This window comes from Schistocerca americana, chromosome 1 (genome assembly GCF_021461395.2).
Source record: "Schistocerca americana isolate TAMUIC-IGC-003095 chromosome 1, iqSchAmer2.1, whole genome shotgun sequence".
NCBI lineage: Eukaryota > Metazoa > Arthropoda > Insecta > Orthoptera > Acrididae > Schistocerca > Schistocerca americana.
The window spans coordinates 347015361-347038823 of record NC_060119.1 but is presented as its reverse complement, the minus strand read 5'-3'; the positions used below and the strand labels follow the sequence as shown (position 1 = coordinate 347038823).

Sequence of the window (23463 nt, the reverse complement as noted above, 5' to 3'; positions counted from 1 at the left end):
ATGTGAGCTGCTAAGCCAGCTGCTCTAGACAGTTTTCAGGAAACATGTTTAAAAGTATTTCACATAACTGTCTGCCTGTACCCCCCCCCCCCCCCCCCCCCAAATCCTAGATATGTGACCTGCTACCCTTCTGATGTGTCACCAATGGGTGATGATGTGATAAAGAGCTAAGTAGCTGGCTGTTGAGTGAGCAACTATAGCCGAGAGCTGTAATGAGCTGAGAGCTTGGCCATTTAAACGGGAACAGCATTACCAATTTCTTCTCGTGCGCATGTGTTAACCGTAACACTTCACTTACCTAAGTGCATAAGACACATTCTACCATATAATTGACATCTGCAAAATGTTCTGTTTTCATGAGCAGTAATTGTAAAATTTGCATTTGTGGCTACTTAAATGTAAAGATATCACTGATTCATTCTTGTGAGCATAAGTTTCAAGTACAGTAGCACATATTAGAAATTGAAACTGCTTTGTTTTCAACATGTAACAGGACATTTAAAAATAAACCCAGCTGTCTATTTGACAGCTGCACGTGTTGTCATACTGAAGGCTCTCACTTGCTATGCCATTGCTCTTTGTAGTTTACAATCCCAATGACTGAACAACTATAAAAGCAATAGAAAAATCTAATTTTACATGTATACAGTTTTGGGAATAGCAACATTGACCTTTGTTGCACAGTTCAAGAACTCCAACTAATTATTAAATGTAAATATGCCTTGAAGTGCCTACAAGTGTTATTTCATTACTGTAGACCCAAATTTCAAGTAACACTTGTACAACATATTTTGGAGACGGCTCAGTGGCTATAAAACCAAAACTGCAAAAGAAGTGTAATACAAAAGCAATGACATTATCTAACATATACTAGCAAGATTTGTTAAAACTAATCACATAATGCATGGATACTACGCATCTACATCGTTGTAGGTTTTATTTTATTTTATTTTTTTAAGTATGGGAATGGGAATGGTTGTCTAAGTCTGCAATACTGTTTTAAAATGCTACTTACGTAAATTTCAAAAACGAAAGCTTAAAATAAAATTTGATACATCTTTTCTAATCAACCATGTAGAAACATCTCACCTCCATGACAAATTCTCTTCGACGGGGTACTCCGCGCTCTTCCACCAATGTATACACTGGCTCTCGCATCTTTTTTGCTTGCTGTATCAGAATCAAACGTGTTACAGGATGGATATCTTCACCGTATTCAGGCTCTCCTTTCTGTTCCTAAAGGTAAAATCATTTAAAAATAGCATTATACACACATTTCAAGTTTCAACTGACTATAAATTAACAAGAAATTGAAAGCCATTCAGTTCTTAAAACATTCAGCAAACAATGATTACAGTTAAAACTATGTCTGTACGCATTTGAACTTGCAATGATATGCAAAAAAAAAAAAAATAAACCCACAGGCTATAGTAATACAAACTGCCTGTTGTAATTGGAAAGTTGATGCTTAACTGCAAGAGTAGAAAAAGTTTATATCCTCTGCTGTTCAGTAAAAGGATGGGTATAACCCTATAAAACTATAGTTGGGCATAGATTTCAGTATATATAGAGACTAATGAGTTGTACTGCAGAATCTCTGTTGATGGGGGGATAGCTTAAAAAATAATACAAAACTATATGTAATGTGTTCATGGAGTTCAAAACTGTTAACAGTTCATAATTGGTAGCCAAAGATGGACCATTACTTGTTCCGAGTACTCTGTGCAAACACTCATCTGATGTAGGGTGCAGCACGGTGTAGTGTCCGGAAAGCCAAATGTACATAACGAGAAAACGCGAGTGGTTCAAGCCAAAGTTCCCATATATTTACGTGTTTTCTTCACAAATTACGTTACAGTGTGTGGTGGGAAATAGCTCTGGCATCACTATTAATTCTTCCCTTCCTTGTACCATCCGTGTATTGGTGTGTAGGAAGAATGACAATCGATAGCACTCCTTACAAGCTCTAATTTATTTAATTCTGCAAGACGTAAGTGGGAGGAAGAAATATACTTCTCTAGAGAGAATCATTAGTAGAGTGAAATTGAGGAGCAGGTGGTGGTTTGTGTGGGTGAAGATTTGCAAAAAGCACTCGTTAAATAGCCTGTGGGACACACACACACACACACACACACACACACACACACACACACACACACACATTCTCTCTCTCTCTCTCTCTCTCTCTCTCTCTCTCTCTCTTTGAAGAACACAGTGAGGAGTGTACTGGAGTGTATTGAAGGAATAGCAATTATACTTCTTCCTCTCACAAACAACATGTAAGGACTATAGAGCCAAATGATTCTGAAACCAGAGTTCAGTTCTGTACCTGAATTTAGTTGTAAAAGACATATATCACTTTGAATGGTTGCTATGTGCTTCACAGCTGATGGTATACAGTGCAAACTGAATATGTCAATAAAAAATTAATGTCTGTTAGTTCTTCACTTCAAGGAATGCATTTTAGGATCCACTTGACCTGTAAAATTTTAGCCTTAAAAAGATTTGAGGTTCTCTTTATTTAAACAATCCAAGAGACCACATTTTTAGCTCTATGAGTCTGAGTATTAAACAAATAATTCACTTGTAGTATTCCATGAATACAAACTATTCATCTGAGAGTTAGTATTACTAAATGCATCACATAAGGAAATATACACTATTCTGCTAACTGTTAGCATATGGTAGCTGTTGTATGTAATGTGGAACTAAGAGAGAAACAGGGACAGAGAGAAAAGTGGAAATGTACTCTCTCTCACTTACTTTCTTTTTAAGTGCAGCAGGTACGCAGCTCATTAAGTTATCAACCTCTGCTGGTGATGCATATGGAGAGTAGCAAGTTGCATATCTATGTTTCTTTCTGTGCTTTTATAGTTTATTTCTTCAGTTAGTTGCACAAGCATGGGTAGGATGTGTGCAGATTGTGTGTGGATATGGACGCAGTTTGCGAGCAGCTGAATGCAATTTTGGCTACAATGAGCTGCCTTCCGGTTGCTGTCTGGTGTGCAGCAGTAGCAGAGAATATGCCTGTCACATGGGACATCTCAGGTGTCACTTGTTTTGCTCATGGGCTCTGCTGCTGAGGCACTTCCTAGTGTACACAATGTGGTGGATTCACTCTCACAGCAGGGTGAGCAGTGGGGGTAAAAGCACTCTGTGTTGCTTGAGGAGGAGGGCCAATGTGCAGACTGGCATCTGGTCTTGCCTATTTGCCCTGTGAGTGGATGTGTGGCCATTCCTTCAGCAGGGTCTGAGCAGGCACACAGGGGCAAGGGTTTGCTAGTTATCAGGATCTCCACTGTTAGGCATGTTGTGGAGGCCCTTAGAAATAGTATTCAGGGCTGGAAAAAAAGTAGGGTAGCTTTATCCAAGATGTGGAGGAGGCTGTTGAGCATGCAAAGTACAGTCGTCCACGAAGTTGCGGCTCACGTCGGCATAAAAATGCCTGTCACTTGGGCTCTGAGGTCATCAGTTTACACTGGCGGCTGGCAGAAGTGGTGAAGGCCGCTCACTTCACACACAGGTGTAAGCAGAGCTCGTAATTTGCAGCGTTGTTCCCACAGTTGATCACGGTCTTTTGGTTTGAAGCCGAGTGAAGAGTCTCAACCAAAGGCACTGTCAACACTGTGACCTGTGACAGTCTTGCCTGCAGGTTTTTGGACCCGAGTTTTTGGGGGGAGGGGAGATTTGAATGCCTACCATTGACACATTACACAAAGACAGCAGCTATGTGTAGCAGAGTACTTGGGAGTGCAAATGAGTTTTTTTTTTTATTATTATTATTTTTTTTTTTTTTTTAAAAAAGCTACACCATAGTTTGAGATTCTCTGATGAACACTCACCAGTTGATACACGGACAGCAAATTCAGACCGCCTTCAGAGAAAAGACACTTCATCTGCCAAAATTTTATAAGTACATTGTAGAAGTATTCGAAATTGAGTTCCTGAATTTACGGGTAAGTTTCGAATTTACTGACCTCCAGGAAATTTCTCATACTCAAATTATTCTCAGGATGGAGAGGGAGAGCTGGCTGAAACCCAAAGTAGAAAGCTCTGAGATATTCAGCAATTTATGGAAAATATATTCGAACGACAGATTAGATGCCACAAGAGGGGAGTGCTCATAGCAGTTGACAAAAATATTGTATAATACATTGAGGTCTAATTTGAGTGTGACAGTGAAGTTATCTGATCATGTATAATAGGTAAATGTGGAATTACGCTCATCTACATTTACGGGAATACTCTGCAGTTCACACTACAGGGGTTTTTTGCACCACCTTCAGACTATTTCTCTACTGTTTCACTCACTAACAGCACATGGGAAAAATTAATACATAAATCTTTCTATATGAACACTGATTTCTCTTATATTAAGATGATAATTATTTCTCCCTATGTAGTTTGACAACAATAAATTGTTTTCATATTCGGAGGAGAAAATTGGTGACTAAAATTTTGTGAAAATATCTTGCTGCAACAAAAAATAAATACACCTTTGTTTTAATGATTGTCTTCCCAACTCGCTTACCATATCAATGACACTCTCTCCTCTATTTTGCAATAATACAAAATGAGCTGCCCTTCTTTGAATTTTTTCGATGCCCTCCATCAATCCTATCTAGTAAGGATCCCATACAACACAGCAATACTCTTAGTAGAGGCTGAACAAGTGTAAGTACGCATTTCTTTAGTAGATCTGTTGCATCTTCTAAAGTGATCTGCAATAAAAGATATTCTTTGGTTTGCTTTCCCCACATTATCAATGTGATCAGTCTCACTGAAATTTTTCATAATTGTAATTCCTAGGTATTTAGTCGAATTGACACCCTTTAAATTTGTATGATTTATCATCAAAATTCATCAGATTTCTTTCTGTACTCATGTGGATGACTTCACACATTCCCTTACTGTGAGAAAACTGTCACTTTTCACACCATTCAGATATTCTCTCTCTAAGTCATTTTGGAATTGGTTTTGATTTTCTGGTGACTTTACTAGAAGGTAAATGATAGCGTTATCTGCAAACAATCTGAGAGGGCTGCTTGGATTATTTCCTATATCATTCCTGCTGATAAGGATTAACACTCGCTGGGGCAATGCCGGCTAACACTTCTGTTTTAATCAATTATTTTATGTCTACTATCAAATAATGTGACCTTTCCAACAGGAAATCTTGGATCCCGTTGCACAACTGAAGTGATACCCTGTACGCAGACAGTTTTATGATAAGCATCCTGTGAAAAGTGGTGTCAAAAGCCTTCTGGAAATCTAGAAGTATGAAATCAATCTAAAATCTCCTGTTGATATTACTCATACTTTGTGTGAATAAAGAGCTAGTTATGTCCCACAAGCATGATCTTTTCTGAATCCATGCTGATTGTGTATTAATAGACCATTATCTCTAATGTAATGGAAACTGTTCGAACACAGTATATGTGAATTAAGCTGCTTTGCTAAACTGAGGATATCTATGTCCCGGTTACTCATGTTGGCAGTTGTTTTCAATTCGAGTTCTGGAACATTTGCTTAGTCTTCTTTGACGAAGGAATTTCAGAAAACTGTGTTTAATAGCTCTGCTTCTGTGGCACTGTTATCGGTTACATTACCACTGATCTGGCACAGTGAAATACCGATTATATCCTACCTTTGGTGTAATTTACATACAACCAGAATCTCTTTGGATTTTCTGGTATATTTTGAGGCAAGAGTTTCATTGTGGAAGCTATTAAATGCATCTAATATTGAAAGTAGCACTAAGTTTTGAGCTTCAGTAAAATTGCCAATCTTCGAGATTTTGTGCTCTTTTAAATTTGGCATGCTATTTTTCGTTGTCTCTGCAACAGTGTTCTGACCTGTTTCATGTACCATGGGGGATATCTTTTTTATTTATTTGGTGAAAATCTCTCAATTGTCTCACATACTATTTCTTTGAATCCAAGCCACATCTCATCTACACCGAAATAATTTGGATGGAGACCGTCTATCAGGAAGGCGTCAATCTGCCTTTTGAAACACATTTATTTCGTGTTTACTTTAGGTGGATCTGGATGTTGCAGTGGTCAGTCTTGCTAAAATGATCTTGTGGTCACTAATCTCTGTATCTGTCATGATACTCCCTATGTGCTCAGGTTTATTTGTTGCTAAGAGCTCAAGTATGTTTTTACAACCATTTACACTTTGAATGGACTTCTACTACCATTCGGAGAAAGCAGTTAGTAAAATTTGTGATGATGTTTTACACCTTCCAACTGCTTTGAATATGTACTTCCACCAACAAATCGAAATTAGATTAAAGTCAACAGCAACTACAAGTGTACGAGTGAGGCACCGATTTGTGATGAGACTCAAGTTTTATTTGAAATACCTAACAACTGTATCATCTCAGCTAGGGTCGATAAAAAGGAACCAATCATTTAATTTACTCCTGTTGTCGAGGACAGCCTCTACCAATGCTCACAGAAACAAAGACGCTGCCGTCAACTGTATTTACTCTATCCTTTCTAAACACTCTTAGGTCCTCTGTAAAAATTTCAGCTGAACTTATCTCCAGTTTTAGCCAGCTTTCGGTACCTGTAATTAGTTTGAGCTTCAGTGTTTCCTATTAGTGCTTGGAGCTCTGGTTCTTTCTCAACACAGTTACGACAGTTTACAATTACAATACTGACTGTCGCTATGTCTACCCTCCCCATGTTCTTCCTGCACCCTTTGAATATGAAGTCTTTTTTCTGTACTTTCCCAAGACCTTCCAACCTGAAACACTGCCCAATCCATTCCACAAGGTCCTTGCTACCTGTGTAGCAGCCTCCTGAATGTAGTGGACACCTGAGCTGTTAGCCTGAAACCCCACCACCCTATGGCCAAGTTGAGAAATCTACAACCTACACTGTCACAGAACCATATGAGCTTCTGATTCAGACCCTCAACTCAGCTCTATACCTGCAGTCAATCCTGTCAATGATGCTAGAGATGGCCAGCTCTGCCTTCATCATGCAAGCAAGACTGGCTGCCTTTACCATTTCAGCTAGCCATGTGAAACCAGAGATAATCCCTTCTGAACCAAAGCAACACATTTTATTAGTACCAACATGGAGCCACCACCTGCAGTTGGCTGCACCCTGTACTCTTCATGGCATCTGGAATCAGCCTTTCCACATCTGAAATGACTCCTCACGGTATGCAAACAAAGAGCAAACTGGATTCCTTCCCCTCCTTGGCTGCCACATCCTTAAGGGGCCTCATCATGTGCATCAAATTGAAGCTCCTAACTTCCTGTAATCCTACTCACTGTGAATCCCCAGACACTGCGGGACCGAGTGATGTGGTGCAGTGGTATAGCACACTGGACTCGCATTCGGGAGGACGACAGTTTAATCCCGCGTCCACCCATCCTGATTCAAGTTTTCCATGATTTCCCTAAATCACTCCAGGCAAATGTCAGGATGGTTCCTTTGAAAGGACAAGGCCAATTTCCTTCCCCATCCTTCCCTAATCCGATGAGACCGACGACCTCGCTGTTTGGTCTCTTCCCCCAAACAACTCAACCCAACCTAACTAACACTGCGGGACAAGAGGCTTCCTCTGGGACAGACCAAGTGACTTCATCTGCCTCAGGAACTTTTAGGGCCATAGATAGCACCCGAAATCTGTTCCTCAGAAGAACCGGGAAGGCCCTTCAATCAGCCTCCCGGGAAGTCTTTCGCCATCTGCCACATCTTGAAATGACCTCCACATCAGCCAAGGATGAGGGGATCATCCTCAATTCATGTGCGGTCACAATAGTGACACAGGTTGGATGTATCTTGCATCCACATGTCCAGACCTTACAACAATGACCACTGGCAACTATCCCAAGTTACGTGACTGACATCAGAGCCGCCTGGAGCTGCAAGGAAAGGGACACCACAGAGCTCACATCTGAACACACGAATCATAGTTCCTATCCATACTATAGTTGGACAAACTATAGAATAAATTGTAATTTAAAAGATGGAACTGAAAAATGAAATGCTGTGCTCTCAAGTGCTGCTGCCTAGACACAAGCTGCTGATCAATTAATGAGTTCTTCGGTTTTAACTGATTTCTTTCACATAAAAAAACACCAGACAAAAAAATGGCAGAAATATGCACTAAACAATAGTTAAAACACAAAACTGCGGCTACTAGAAACACAAATATACATGACATTTCAGATTTTACACTGAAATGTGCACAATAAATAAAACTAGTTAATTGCTGGATGTTTTTACTCACCATGCAATTCTGCTGTGACAGTCCGAGAGTCATTCAAAGAAAGTCTATGGCCAGTAGTGCAGAAATATACAGATCATACAATATTAGTTGGAGGGGGCTTTAACCTACTGAGGATACACTGGGACGTCTATAGATTAACTGCTAAGCATACAGAAAGACAGTCTCATGAAATCGTTGGTCAGTCTGGTGTGGCAGTAGAAGATAGAAAATGGAAAACTCAAGTCTTAAACTTTGTGTTTGAGAAACTGTTCATGCAGAAGAGTTGTACAAACATACAAAATTTGACCATCAAACTGACTTCCATCACGAGAACACAGTAATAGGCATCCTCGGCAGAGAAAAACAACAGAAAGAGTTGAAAACAAATAAGTTATCAAGTCCATTTGGAATCTCAACTTGGTTTTAGAAAGATTACTCTACAGCAATGGCTCCTTACTTAGCTTGCAATTATCATGAATCCCTCCCCCAGTGCCAAGTCTCAACGGACTGAACAAAAGTGCAGGTGGCTCCAGTATGTAAGAAGAGTAAAAGAATATATCTTCTAAATCAGAACATTCATTTGCTGCAGAATTCTTGAATACATTCTCAGTCTGGGTACAATAAATTTCCTCAAGATGGAAAAGCTTCTGGCCATAAATCAGCACAGTTTTAGAAAGCATTGTTCAGTGAAACTCATCTTGTCCTATTCTCATAATATTCTGAGACCTATGGATGACTGACAACAAGCAGATTTCATATTCCTAGGTTTCCCAAAAATATTTGACATGGTGTCCCATTGCAGACTGTTAATGAAGGTTCCCAGGCGTGTGAGTGTCTTGGAGACCTCTTAGCACTTCGGAGACTGGCCACTTGGGCCTAGGAAACTGGCCATTTATGCTGTTATTTAAAGTGCTACTGCACATATGTAATTGATATATCTCCAAGACTGCAAATTTTAAAACAATTTTGAAGGAAGTACCTATAATTATCTTCCCTGTGAAAGGTGAGTTGCTGAGCAATTTCTTCCCTTTGAGCTTTCAAAATTTCTTGCTCACTCAACAAACATGTCATATTTGTAGAAGAATTACATCAAACTGCAAAACCTAATGAGTACACGCATGAAATTACGCCAATACGACCATATTGGCTCAGCCATTTACGATTGCAGCTGTTACATCTGCTAATGTTTCTTTCAAAATAATTCAAGAAATTGACAACGGAAGGCAGCACCAGTAAAGGCGCTGGTTGCGAGATGTCTCTACATTGTCCTCAACTGAAATGAGTCCAGTTTTCATGCGATACGTGGCACACATATCAAGAAAACCATAGTCCAATATATGCTCAGGTGGGGTCTTTTTAACATGAAGTTGCGGTCCAAGCTACATTCGGGCTTTGTCACCAAAGGGATAAATAAGAGAACTAAGTATGTTGTCCTCGACTGCGAGTGTTCATTGGAGACAAGGGTATTGTCAGGATAGCTGTTATTTTCTATATACATATATGATTTGGTAGACAGGATGAGAAGCAATTTGCTGCTGATGCTACGGTTACGGGAAGGTGTCATCGTTGAATGATTGTAGGAGTATACAAGATGACTTAAGCAGTTAGCTCTAAATGTATAAAAATCTAAGTTACAATGTGTAATGTTTGAATACAGCATTAGTAGTGTGCTGCTTGACACAGTGACCTCAATTAAATATCTAGGCAAAACGTTGCAAGGCGATATGAAATGGAATGAGCATGTAAGGATTGTAATATGGAAGTCAAATGGTAGACTTTGGTTTAATTGGAGAATTTCAGCAAAGTGTGGTTCATCTGTAAAATACTAGTGTGACACAATCTTGAGTAATGTTTGAGTGTTTGGGATCCATATCTGGTAAGATTATAGAAAGATTGAAGCTATTACAGGGTGTATATGTGGACAAGACAAAAAAATCTATGTACTTTTCCTGGCTGAAAATACACTATCACTCATGTGAAAGTACATTTTTTTCTATGTTAAGTGACAATATATTTTCCTTGGAGCTGTACAACTTATCTGCAAGTGTTATGGTTGACTGGTCAATGGTAGAGGTTTTATACACAGTTGTAGAACTTCTCATCGCTTTAGTAAATGAAACCTTGCAGAAAACAAGTTTTGGAATGATCTTTGATGTGCGGCAAGATGTACACTCCATTAATTCGACCAAATACAGCAAAGTAGCTTCCAAAGCACTGAAATTGAGATAGCACTGTTGTCACCCAAACGTAGCTCATGTCACATGACCTTGCCAGCCAGTAACATTAGATATTCAGAACACAGGACATTTGATATAGTCAGCCAATAGCAACGTCACTGTTAATCAGTGGAGGGGTGGGGATTTTAAGAACTGACTGAATATTTTACTGAAGAAAATCTCTTTCTTATTCTAAGATAAATGAAAGGACAAAAATACAAGGGTAACTGATGCACTTTTTGACAACAATCAAGCCGTGCATCAATGTTTTTTTGTATTTTAAGAAAATAAATAACAAAAACGATCCTAAAAATTGGGGAAGGAAAGTGCTAAAAGACAAACTTTTCCTGACAGAGATCATATTTTAGAGCTGTGAACATAGTAGTTGCACACGTTTTCGTTTTATACTCAACACTTAGGAGACCAAGCGCATAGTGCAAGGCCATGGTTTTCTCAACATGCAAGCCACCTATCACTTGAAAACTTGACTCATTTTGTATGAGAGAAAAGCATGGGCATCCCACTACCTGTTGCTTGACACATGCTGCCTTCTGTTGTGTATTCACAGAACTGCTTCAAGAGAAGCAGCAGCGAATGTTAAGAGTAGTTTGGAGAAGATGAGACAATTCACCAGCAAAACAAGCAAAAAAGAAGCAAACTGGTATAAAAAACTGCCAGGAAGTTTCATATCAGCGCACACTCAGCTAAGAGTGAAAATCTCATTCTGCAAACTGGTTGTTCTGATTGCAACAAGTCTCTCGGCATGCCACAACACTTCAACTTCTCTGTAAAAAAAAAAGCCAGTTACAAGGATAATTATACTTTTTCTCATCGTTACTGCACATTTGTAATCTAAGAAAGAACTAAAATAAATACGAAAAATTACCCTTGAAGCTTGATCTCTTTTAGCGTGTGTTACTTTTTAAGATACACCAAACACAAATGTATCAGTAAAATTTTAAATAATGTCATGAATGGCTGGTCTTCAGGACCCAAAAGTTTTCTAAGTGTCTGGCCCTGAAAGTTTTGAATGGGAGTCAAATGGTCCCGTGATGTAAGAAATTCATTGCATATTCTCAGACACAACGTAATTCATCTTGCATAAAAAGAAATTTAATTTGAAAGTAATGCTTCTCAGACCACCATTCACAATATTTCCTTGTAACCTGTTAACAATGTACACAGCCACACTCATTGAAAGCAGTTAGTTGTTATCAAGTATTTGCATAGTCTTTGTCCTAAGGCCTTTAATACATTTTGAATATTGGCAGACACTTGTGTGTGTACTATGTTTTGATGTTGTACATGGTGCATTTTCTTGGCAAGTAAAGTTTTATTTTGGTATTATTCTCTCGTTTTAGGTTTTACTGCTGTAGTAGGGGCTAAAGTAAAATCCTTTGATAGAGTATCAGTTCTTACCAGTCAAAATGACAAAAATTTATGTGAAAACTAAAAAAAGGAAGAATTCCTGGTTTTATTCCGGATGAAAAAATTCCAGTGTTGTTCCCAGATTTCCCGGTTGTCCCATGGCATATACATCTTGAATTCACAAGCAGGCTGGTAGATTTGTTACTGGTATGTTCGAATAACACACTTTATTATGGAGATGCTTTGGGAACTCAAAAGGGAATCCCTGGAGAGAAGGCTATGTTGTTTTTGAGGAACACTTCAGAAAATTTAGGACAACTGGTACTTGAAGCTGACTATGTGTGAGTACAGGGTACCCTCTGCCACACCCTGTATGATTACTTGCAGAGTATGTATGTAGATGTACATGCAATGTCAGGAATCAGCATAACTCGAAGAAATTTAATGCTTCATGTGGAAGTAAATACAAAAAGTTCGTGCAGTTAACTGACAATAGAGTATGGTGCTGTTCTGCTTTTTGTTGAGATGTATTCGAGTCTATGTTACAAGTGACATGGATGCAAAACTGCAATGTACAGAAGATCAAACACAGACCAATGACTCGAAGTAGTAAAATCAGCGAAATGTGTGTGAATGTGTAACAGGAACTTATTGGTCTCTTATGACACTAGCAATGCCTCTTTGTTTTTGTCCAATGTCTGTTGTCATGATTACTTGATAATGAAAGCAAGCCATGGAGCGGTACTGTACTGTACACCTCACTAGTGTCACATATAAGTTTCTCTATATAGGTGTACTGCACTTTCCCAGAACCCTCTCACACACCAATTTCATAAGTCTGTCTTATTTAATGTTGATGTACCCCTAAATGTTAGAATGATGTGACACGCTCCACAAATTTATTAGTGATTTTGTTATGGGGTCCTATCAGGTTCTTTCTCTTTGTTGTGGGTATTCACTTGTATTCATTCACGTTTAGAGAGTGCAGCCATTCAATATATCATCAAATGGAAACACTGAGTATGGAAATGGCTGTCTGCCACCAACAAAATGACAGTATTGTCTCACACAGTAGCTTCCTCTGAAAAGTGACAAGAGCTACGAGACTCTCATGTGGAACAATGAAGGAAATTCCCGGATGGAACAATACATATAATAAGGGAAAGGCAGCTGCTCGCATCTGGTCGATTAATGTGTAGCACACAGAAAAGCTTTCGAGCTCTTGCTCTTTTTCTAGCAAAATACTGATTAATGAAAGCAGTTGGAAGGTAAGAAGTGGTGTGGATAGAAGAAAGAAAGGTGAAGGTAAGGTGAGGCAGTGGGGAAAAGGTTAGCGGAAGTTTAGGCCAGGAGGACTGCAAGAGCACAGGACATGCTGGGGAGACATTTACCACCTGCATAGTTCAGAGAAACAAGTGCTGGAAGGGTGTATCAAAACAGCCAGTGTAATGAGAGACAGCTGTTGAAGTAATTTATGCTGTGGTGTGCAGCACATTCGGCAACTGGGTGGTCAAGTCTGTGATTTGCCACAGTTCGGTGGTGGCCAATTACACAAGTAGACGGTTGGTTATTTGTCATGACCACACGGAATGGTGTTCAGCAATTGCAGCACAGCTTATATATAACATGTTGTTTTCACACATGGCCCATGTCTTTAATGGGGTAGGAAATATCTGTGACTTGACTGTGGTAGGCACTGGCATGTGGGTGTCTGTAACAGGTCTTGCACCTGAGCCAACCACAAAGCAATGACCATGAGGTATAGGATTGGAAAAGGGATGGACAAGGATATTACGTAGGTTGGGTGGGTGGGTCATGGAACACTACTTTGGGTGATGTGGATAGAATTCTGGGTAGGATATCCCTCAACTCAGGGCACAATGTGAGGTAGTTGAATCCCTTGTGAAGGATGTTGTTGAGCTTTCCAAGGCCAGGGTGATACTGGGCAATCAGAGTGCTGGTTGGTGGCTGGTTAACAGGTTCACTGGCATCAGTGGAGGCAATAGCATAGGAGATCTGCTTATGGCTGAGCTGGATAGGATACTGTCTGTTAACAAATGCTCTGGTGAAGTTATAGGCATATTTGGACAATTCCTGATTACCACCTTCCACGTGGCATCCATGGGTGGAGAGGTTGTAATGAAATAGACTTTTTGATATGGAACAGGTGATAAGACCCGCGCCATACGTCACACTTCCTGCAGCCATGGCGCTTAGTTAGAACTGTAGCACGATCCGCCGAGCTCTAGCGGCAGCCAGGCGAACTACGTAGCCACGGGCGCTGTATATAGCTGCAGCAGCTAAGTCAACCTGCCAAAAGCCGAGAAGCTATTCTTGTTAGTGTTTTAGCTCTCTGGGGCACTCTGGGATGCTCTCTGGGTGACTCTGGGATGCTCTCTGGGGGGCACTCTGGGATGCTCTCTGGGATGCTCTCTGGGAGCCAGTGACACAGACACCCATATTTATGGACTCATCTGCAATGTGGAGAACTAAATCTAGGAAGGTGGTTTGTTGAGTTGAGAAAGATCAGGTGAAGCAGATTTAGGAGTAGGTGTTGAGATTGTGGAGGGGAAGAGCAAAGGTTGTCCATGCCACGAGCCCGGTTCACGAAAATATCATCAATGAATATGAATCAGATAAGGGGTTTCAGATGCTGACTCAATAAGAAAGGTTTCTCTATATGGCACACAAATAGTTGGCATAGGATGATGCCATGCCAGTATCTAAGGCAGTACCACAGACTTGTTTATGGATTTGGCCTTCAAAAGTGAAAATAATATTTGGTCAGGATGAGGCTGGCTAGGAGGATTAGAAAAGATGTGGTGTGTTTGGCAGCAGGACAGCATTGGGAAATGTACCAACAAGCAGCCTGCTGGTAAAGGGACAGGAATTATTGAAAGGTGGTGAAGAAGGTGATTAGTGTCTTGAATATAGGATGGAAAGTTATGGATAATAGTATGGAGGGGTTGGTCAATATAGCCTGAGGTACTTTCTGTGGGAGAATTATACTCAGCCACAAGGGGACAACCAGTTTTAAGATCTATGGGGTTGGTTTTGAGTAGTTTGGGGAGTAGGTAAAAGCCAGGTGTGCAGGGGGTTGCTGGTGTAAGGAGGGAGATGGAATCAGGTGTCAAATATTGAGACAGATAAAAGGTCTTCAGGAGCTGTTGGAAGTCAGTTGGATTTCTGGGATGGGATCATGGTCATAAAGTTTGCATGCAGAGATGCTGGAAAGGTGGTGGAGACCCTCAGTCAAATAATCACTATGATTTGTGACCACTGTGATGAAATCTCTGTGGGAAGGTTGATAATATCTGGATTGTTTCTCAGGTTACAGATAGCTGTGTGTTCTGCAGGAGTGACATGGGAATCATGGGGAATGGATTTAGGAAAGGAAGATGAAGCCAGGTCAGAAGTGGTGAATTCCTGAAAGATTAATAAGCAATAACTGGGTGGATGGGGAGGAGGATCACAGTTGGAGGGAGGTTGGAAAAGTCTTAAAAAAGGTTCTGCATGGGGTTTTGGCTGGCTGTTGTCCGTGGGGTGTGTGGCGACAACATGTACAACAGAGAACTTGTAGATAGTATGTAAAATGCCCCTGTTCATAATGTTGATGCTGACTGTTAGTATTTCATGAAAGAGTGCACTGTTTGGCACATTCTCGTGACTGACAATGTAAGTTTTTTGCTATTTGACAACAGTGATGTATTAATGGGTTTTATTACTTGACACCATTCATTTTGAGATTATAATGTTTTTGTGATTGTGGTGGTTGTCTCTGGACTGAAACAGGTTGTTTAAGAAATAAATTGTATCAGCAGCTCTTGAACGTAAATCATGACACTTTTCAAATATTTAAGAGCTTTGGGACATGAAATTCTTAAAGCATACTGGAGGAATAACGCTTATTCACAATAAAAACTTGTTTACCTGCTGATAAACTTTAATTAGATTTCGTGTCTTCTTTTTGCCTGGATTTGCACGGCGTTTTAACCTTGACATGCTGGTTGTCAGGTTGGTTGGAGACGAAGGTGGAAGCTTCTTCAGTTCCTCCAACATCTTCTCAGCTGCTCTCTTCTTTGATAACTGCAGAAAAGATAAAATTCACTACTGCATATAACAATGAGATGACTATTTTGCTGGCAGTGTTATTGTTTTGCTATTTTGTGTACACATGGGTATGATAAAGGAAAGTAAGTGGATAAACAAAAGAACATGCTTGTGAGGGGTGCCAATATTTTTGTAGGGAATTATTTCTTATTTTTCCAAACTTTCCTCATGCAAATTTACAGATATTTGACAACAAATTTCTAATTTAAGAAAGGAGGGCTGTCATAGCTATGAGCCACCATATAAAAATTATTTACATTGAACTATTTTACCCTGACAATGCTTATAACTTTCTTCTAATTAGTAATAGATTCCAAGAAGTTATCAAAATGTTTTTCAGGAAATAAATTTTACCATGAAGTGTCAATAGTCAACAGTCTCCTGTTCTGACAAAGAATACTGTGCAAGCAGTTAGTAATTTTGTGAGCAAAGATGTAGTTTTACGCCACAATCGACCTGGCAGTGAAAATGACTCAGTTCAAACAATGTTCAGTGAGAGATTGAAAATACATTAATATTGTCGCTCTAATATCTGTGACATATATGTAACTGTTTGCCATCGCGATACCATGTAATATTTCATAACCATTAGAAGGAGATACATATGGTATAAAAGAGATATAAAACAATTGAAACTATATGATTCAGAGACCTTTTCAAGCATCAAAGATCTATGATGCATATATGCAGACTGAGTGACAAATAAAAATTTGTACCAAAGCTGGGATTTGAATTTGGGTGTCCTGCTCACTGGTAGATGCTTTAACCACTATGTCATTTTGGAAAGGTGGCTTTGCACAGTTGTATGGATTACCCTAACATGCCTCTCTCCTCAATCCAAATTCCCATTCACACATCAGCCAACGGTGGCTGTTCGAGTTTAGGGGGAATACCAAGCACGCTGAGGCATGAATGGTAATTTGAACTGAGGAGGGAGGCGTGCTAGGGAAGTCCGTACAACTGTGCAAGAAAACTGTGCCAGGACAGTGTGGCAGGTAACGCATCTGTCTAGTGAACAGGAGAGCTGGCTTCAAATCCTGGCCTTGGTACAAATTTTCATTTGTTACTTCAGTCTGCACATGGACTAATATTAAAATAATTGAGAAACTTTGAAATATTAAGTATTTTATAATTTGTGATTTACAAAGCTACATGCAATCAAATTCCAATATTAGGTTAAAAAACAAAATTCTTGAAATTCCTCAAGTTTTCCAAGCAAAATGTAAGTCCTCTGAGAATTCCAAGTTTTCCAGAAGTCTCACCACCATGTAAATAAAGCACTTACTGTGTTACAAAATAGAAAGAAATGGAGAGGACAAAGAGACCTTTTTTCAGGGAGGAGGGAGGAAAAAAGTGAAACTTCATTAGCTGTCATTGCAATTTCATCATTGTTAGCACTTTTTATCATTAATTATTCTTAGAGCTGAATTTTTAGTGGTCACACTTTTTACAATGGAAATAAGATGCACACGCTTACAGTTCAAAAGGCCCTTATTACACTGTAAAAGATGTTTGTTAAATATCTTTTATAAAATCTTTGATGGTGTACTGGGGTACTTTAACCATATCTTATAAAAGTTAAGAGTGTGGTAGTAGCTTTTGCAAAAGATTTGCTAAATAATGGGACTAAATTATGCATCCCCGTTTCCTCATTTATGGTTATTCTGTCTGATTTCCATGAGAAGCAATGAAGATCTCTAGTTCACCTTGAAAGCTGGTGAACTACAGAAATATGACAATTTTCAGGATGAGACTATGTGAGTTACTGCCTATGACATTGGAAATGTAGACAAAGGGAGTTTGCGAACTTTCGGAGGGAACATGCAGAAATAACCGAAACCAACAGTAATAGCAAATAACGAAAAGCTCTCAAAAAAACTGAGCATCGGATTTATTTCATCAACATGGTGGCCCGGAGAGGAATATCGTGATTACAACAACACTTATTAACTAGTAATAAGCGTACAACAGTAAATGAATAAATTCAGCAATTTTGCTAATACAATGTTTATAACAATATTTTTGGTCAAACAACATCAATGTAACAAACATAAAAACATCTTCCACATAAATGTGGAAACGGGATTGATATGAGTGAAAACTGTAAGTCTCTTGTATGTAACTAATTCTTTCCTTTCAATTAATTTATAATTTTTATAAAGTATGGAAATAACATTTTTTTGATTTATTGCTGTAGGTGTTAATAATTATTATGCAAATACCATGAAGATTCTCTTCAAGGGCCTCATAGGGAATAAAAAAATTTGTCAAATTTTACTAAGTTTGCAAAATATCTGCTCCTTGACATGTTTGTCAAACACTGTATGTATCTAATGGGTTTGCAGAAATTTTGATTGATGGCAAATTTGACAATGTGGTGGACATTGTTTGTATAATACTTCTCTGCATATGTTTCGTGAAAAATAGTTTTATTGCAATTTATTTCACTGTATAATGAATTTGTACAAATATTATAATTACGATCAAAGATAAAATAGCACAGGCAATTACCAATTACCAAAATGGTAGTGGTGTCACATCTTCCCAACCATATATTACACAGGAAGAAGTCAACAAGAAAATCAATATTCTGTGCATGAAATACAAGTGGAAGACGTGGGCTGTATGTTCTCACATTGTGGTATTTTAATGAACTGTCATTAGAGCACCAAGTAGAAGAGAATAAATTTTCGTGTACTTGTCTTATTTTTCAATGGGAGGACGAAGTAGTTCCAAGCAAATTATTACAAGTTTCACTGTCCATACGCAGAAGTTGATGCAATCATCAGGTTTTGAGTGTAACACTTCCTTTAACAAGTTTTCTGATTTATATTTCTTCCTCATTTTAAAACATTGTCTGGACCAGTGTCTTATTTTCTTTTCCTGCTTTAAACACAGTGCCAGTGTCAGCGTTAGAAACGTTTCATCTGCATTTGTAGCCATTCCCACTAGTGTCAAAGTACAGTATGTAAGAAAAGCATCTGCTTCAAAAGTAAGGTTAAACTGAAAAACTTTGTTGGTATGTGGATGGGCTTGTTTGACACCATCAGTGGCTAGATATGAGTGAATTAGAGTAACAAGTTTGCTCTTTTAGGGCCTTAATGAGTTATTAAAAGTTTCAATGTCCATTTAAAGAAAGTTGATGTAATCATCAGTTTTTGAGAGTAATATTTCCGTTAGTAGATTTTTATGAGCAAATCTCTCATTTTCAGTCGTTCCCTGGACCAGTCTCTTGCTTTCTTCTTTAAACACAGAGCCACAGTCAATGTAAGAAATGCTTCATCTAAATTCATGGTCATTCTCACTACTGTCAAAATATTCACAAACATGAAGAGTATCTGCTTCAATGTGAAGCTAAACTGATAAACTTTGTTGGTATGTGTTTGTGCTTATCCCACAAATCCAAAGCTAGATAAGAGTGAATTCGATAAACAAGTCTGCTTCTTTAAGGGGTCCTTTAGGTCTTCTTGGCATCACTGATTAATGGTGTGCTTCTAGGTGTTCAGTCAAGTTGTTGTTTCCATAACAGGAATAACAACTTAGTTGAACATCTGGAAGCACATCACTGACCATGGAGGTTATACAGTGTGTATATTCAGACCAGGAAAAAAAATTCCAGGGTTTCCCAGTTAAAAATACACTTATTCCTAGATGAAAACACTTTCTCCATGTTAAGTGACAGTATACTTTCCCTCGGAACTGTAAAACCTACTAATTCTTTGAACGTTAAAGGTTTTATACACTAGGATACAACTTCGCAGAACTTTAGAGAGAGAGAGAGAGAGAGAGAGAGAGAGAGAGAGAGAGAGAGAGAGAGAGAGAGAGAGAGAGAGATGTAAGTGTTTTGTAAAAATCTTTGATATGCAGCAAGATGTATGCTGCCTATTTTTGTATTATGAAATTGTAAATACAAATTCCACCAAACACATCATGTTAGTTTCTGAAGCACTGAAATTAAGACTGTGATGTGATTTTGTCAGCCAATCATAGCCAATGTCACATTATCTAGCCAGAAAATGACAGCAGATTTTCAGAGCCTAGGACGCATGATGTAGTCAGTCAACAGCAACACTGCTGTTAAGCAGCACAAACAAATAAATAGGAAAAGTTCATGTCTTAAATTAATACATGAGGTCTGTTCAAAAAAATGGCAGAACATTCTTAATTTCGCACCAATGTGCAGCTGCTGGAAAATTCATTGTTGTATGTTTGTTAGGTATTGTTCAGTGTTATATTGAATAGAGCGTTGTGTAACACAGTTTGCAAATTTTGAGATGGTAGAGTTAGAGGAGCAACAAGTCTGAATTAAATTTTGTGCGAAACTCAAAAAAACCTTTACAGAGATGCAACAAATAATGCAGGAAGCCTATGGTGATGAGTACTTACACCATACTTGGTGTTGTGAATGGTTCACACGATTTAAAAATGACCTGACAGAAGTTAAAAATGACCCCTGTTCAGAACTCCCTTCGATGTCTACTACGATGCTCATGTTCGGAATGTGAACGAAATTGTGTGTGTCAATCGAAGACTGACTGTCCGAGAGTTTGCAGAAGAATGTAACATTTCAGTTGGATCATGTCATGATTTAAATCTTGACATAGCATCTTGGAACTCATTATGTTGCAACCAAGTTCATCCCACAGCTCATGAGTCAAGGCCAGAAAGACCTTTGTATCACAACCTGTGAAGAGCTTATGGGATATTGCACAAATGAGAATGAGATGTCCCTTAAGAGAGTCATAAATAGTGATGTGATGTGGTCAGAAAAGGTTATTTAAAAAAACGTCAGATTAGGTCAAATTTCAAAGCCATGCTGATAGTTTTCTTTGACTTGAAGGATTAGTTCTTCATGAATTTATGACACAGGGACAATCCTTTAATCGATGGTGCTATTGGGATGTGCTGAGATGCCTGTGAGAAAATGTGAGAAGAGAACAGCCTGAAATGTGGTGAGACAATCTGTGGCTCTTGTATAATGATAACGCACCTGCACATTCATCGTTGTGGGTGCATTACTATTGCACAATAAATGAAATCACTGTGCTGCCTCATCCTCCTTACTCTCCAGACCTGATCCCTGAGTACTTTTTTTTATTTCTAAAATTGAAAATCCCATTGAAAAGATGAAGATTTGTGACAAACGAGATAAATGAACATTCGCAAATGGCACTTCACGTGATCTAGCTAGAGGCATGCGATGACTGCTTCCGGAAGTGGAAGTGGGGTTGGGAACATTGTATCAATGGTGGAGGAGGTATTTTGAAGGAGACCCAAGCACAATAAGTAAAAGCAAGCACAAAAAAAATTTGTGGACAAAGTTTCTGAATTTTTGAACTGACCTCATACATATAGTATAGCTACAAGAAAAGCTACACTTTCACAATAACATTGGTCTTTTTTGTGTGTGTTACCCTTTAAGGTATATCAAACACAAATGTGCCAGCAAAATTTTAAATTATTATATAAATGTCCGTCTTGGCTGCTCCTCAAATTGTTAAGGTTTGACTGAGGATCAAAAACTCCTTGATTGATGAAATTCATTGCACATTCTCACACTTAACATAATTCATGTAGCATGAAAGGAAATTTACTTTGAAAGTAATGCTTCTCAAACTCCCTGTTCACAATATTTTCCTGTGATCTGTAAGAAATAGGTTTCTCTCAGCAGTTATCAGAAAGTGCCAAAAGAGAGGTGTTACTGCGCATGCACAGCTGCTATGACATAGGAAGCCTCTGCTTTGTGTTTGCTCTGCTCGTACACCTTTCGTCACATTTCTGTTTGGAATTTTGTGTTTAGTGGGGCATCACGTGACCATGGGCAACAGTGCGCCAAGTTGCTAGAAGGAGACATATGGTGTTATTGCACTTGGGGCAATTGTTCTATCATATCCTATCCAGACAAGGATTGCAAAATTAGCGTGCAGCCCTTGGCACAATATTTGTTTGAAAACTAGACTCCAAAACTCAAAGCAGCCAAACATATTGCTATGTGGTGATTTTAACACAGATTTTATATAAAGCTTTTTATGACTTCTTCAAAATGTATAAAAGTTAACAAGAATACTTGAGAAGTTGTATAATTGCCGGTTAATATTCCACTCCAGGAGTAAATATAAAGCCTTATGTGGAGTTACAATGATAAAACACGGTGTGCTGCTAGTCTATAATTTACTCTCAAGATTGACATTCTATAAATTTAAGATGTAAACAACACAAATTAAGAAATAATGTCCAGCTTGAAGGAGGTACCAGACAAGGGCCGAAACATTTTTTGTGACCAAAAAACACCGTATTTTATGGAAGGCAGATATGTAAACTTTTGCTGCAGCTTTTCAGTGTCATTTCCAGGAAGCTAATTTTCTTGGGAGTACCACTAGTGTATTATCTCAGGTTTGGTTCTCTATTGTGGTGTAATGCCATACCTTGACCAAGAAGCCACGGTGAGAACTATGTATGGAACAACGAAATGGATAAAGATTCAGAAAGGGGTCCGGCAAGGCTGCATACTGTCACCGTACTTATTCAATCTGTATGCAGAACATGTCATGAGGAATGCGAGGCTAGATGAAGGAGAAACAGGAATTAAAATAGCTGGAATAAATGTAAACAACCTCAGGAACACGGATGATACGATCCTGTTGGCAGAAAGTGAAGAAGAATTGAGAACACTCTTACTGAAGGTGAAAGACGAAAGTGAAAAGGCTGATCTTATGCTGAATGTGAAGAAAACGAAAATTATGGCAACAACACCTACCAATTCTTGGGATACAGCAGGAGAAACCATGGAGGTAGTGACCACATTCAGTTATCTCGGTTCCCAGATCTCTGCTGATGGCGACTGCAGCCATGAAATCCGGAGACGCCTGTTGCTCGGTAGACAGGCGATGTCAAACCTTGACAAGGTTATAAGGTCCAGAGATATAACACTAGCAACAAAGATCCATATTGTGAGGGCTATGGTCTTTCCAGTTGTGATGTATGGATGTGAGACCTGGACCATTAGAAAGGCTGAACGGCGAAGAATTGACTCCTTCGATTTGTGGTGTTGGAGGAAACTTCTTAGAGTTCCATGGACTGCAAAGAGAACCAACAGATCAATATTGGAGCAAATTAAACCAGATTTCTCCCTGGAAGGTCTAATCTTAAAACAAAAGCTGACCTACTTTGGACACACAATGCGAAGGCATGCCTCGCTGGAAAAAACATTAATGCTGGGGAAGATTGAAGGAACTAGAAGAAGAGGACGTCAGAGGATGAGATGGATCGATGGCATCACAGAAGCAATGTGTTCCAACCTGGAAGGTCTACGGGAGAAAGTGCAAGACAGGAAAAAGTGGCGTGATTTGGTTCATGGGGTCACGAAGAGTCGGAACCGACTAAACGAATAGAGAGAGAGAGAGAGAATGCCATACATGCCAGAAAATGAAAACTTGCACTTGAAATTCAGGGAACAGCAATGCTAGCTAATAGTGTGGAATGAAACACTTCATTCCAAACAAACCAACTGCCTGTGTGTGTGTGTGTGTGTGTGTGT

The 23463-nt window shown here is 39.0% G+C and overlaps 1 protein-coding gene across 2 annotated transcripts in view; it reads right to left on the bottom strand.

Annotated features, from left to right (window-relative positions):
• Positions 1–23463, bottom strand: part of LOC124599346 (double-stranded RNA-binding protein Staufen homolog 2-like) — a 256128-nt gene that overhangs the window by 78405 nt on the left and 154260 nt on the right. For both annotated transcript variants that reach the window (XM_047136071.1, XM_047136070.1), the window contains exons 10-11: positions 15747–15902; positions 1090–1236 (exon numbers count right to left, since the gene is read on the bottom strand). In XM_047136071.1, coding sequence (XP_046992027.1) covers positions 1090–1236; positions 15747–15902 — 303 coding nt within the window. The remainder of the gene's footprint in view (positions 1–1089; positions 1237–15746; positions 15903–23463) is intronic.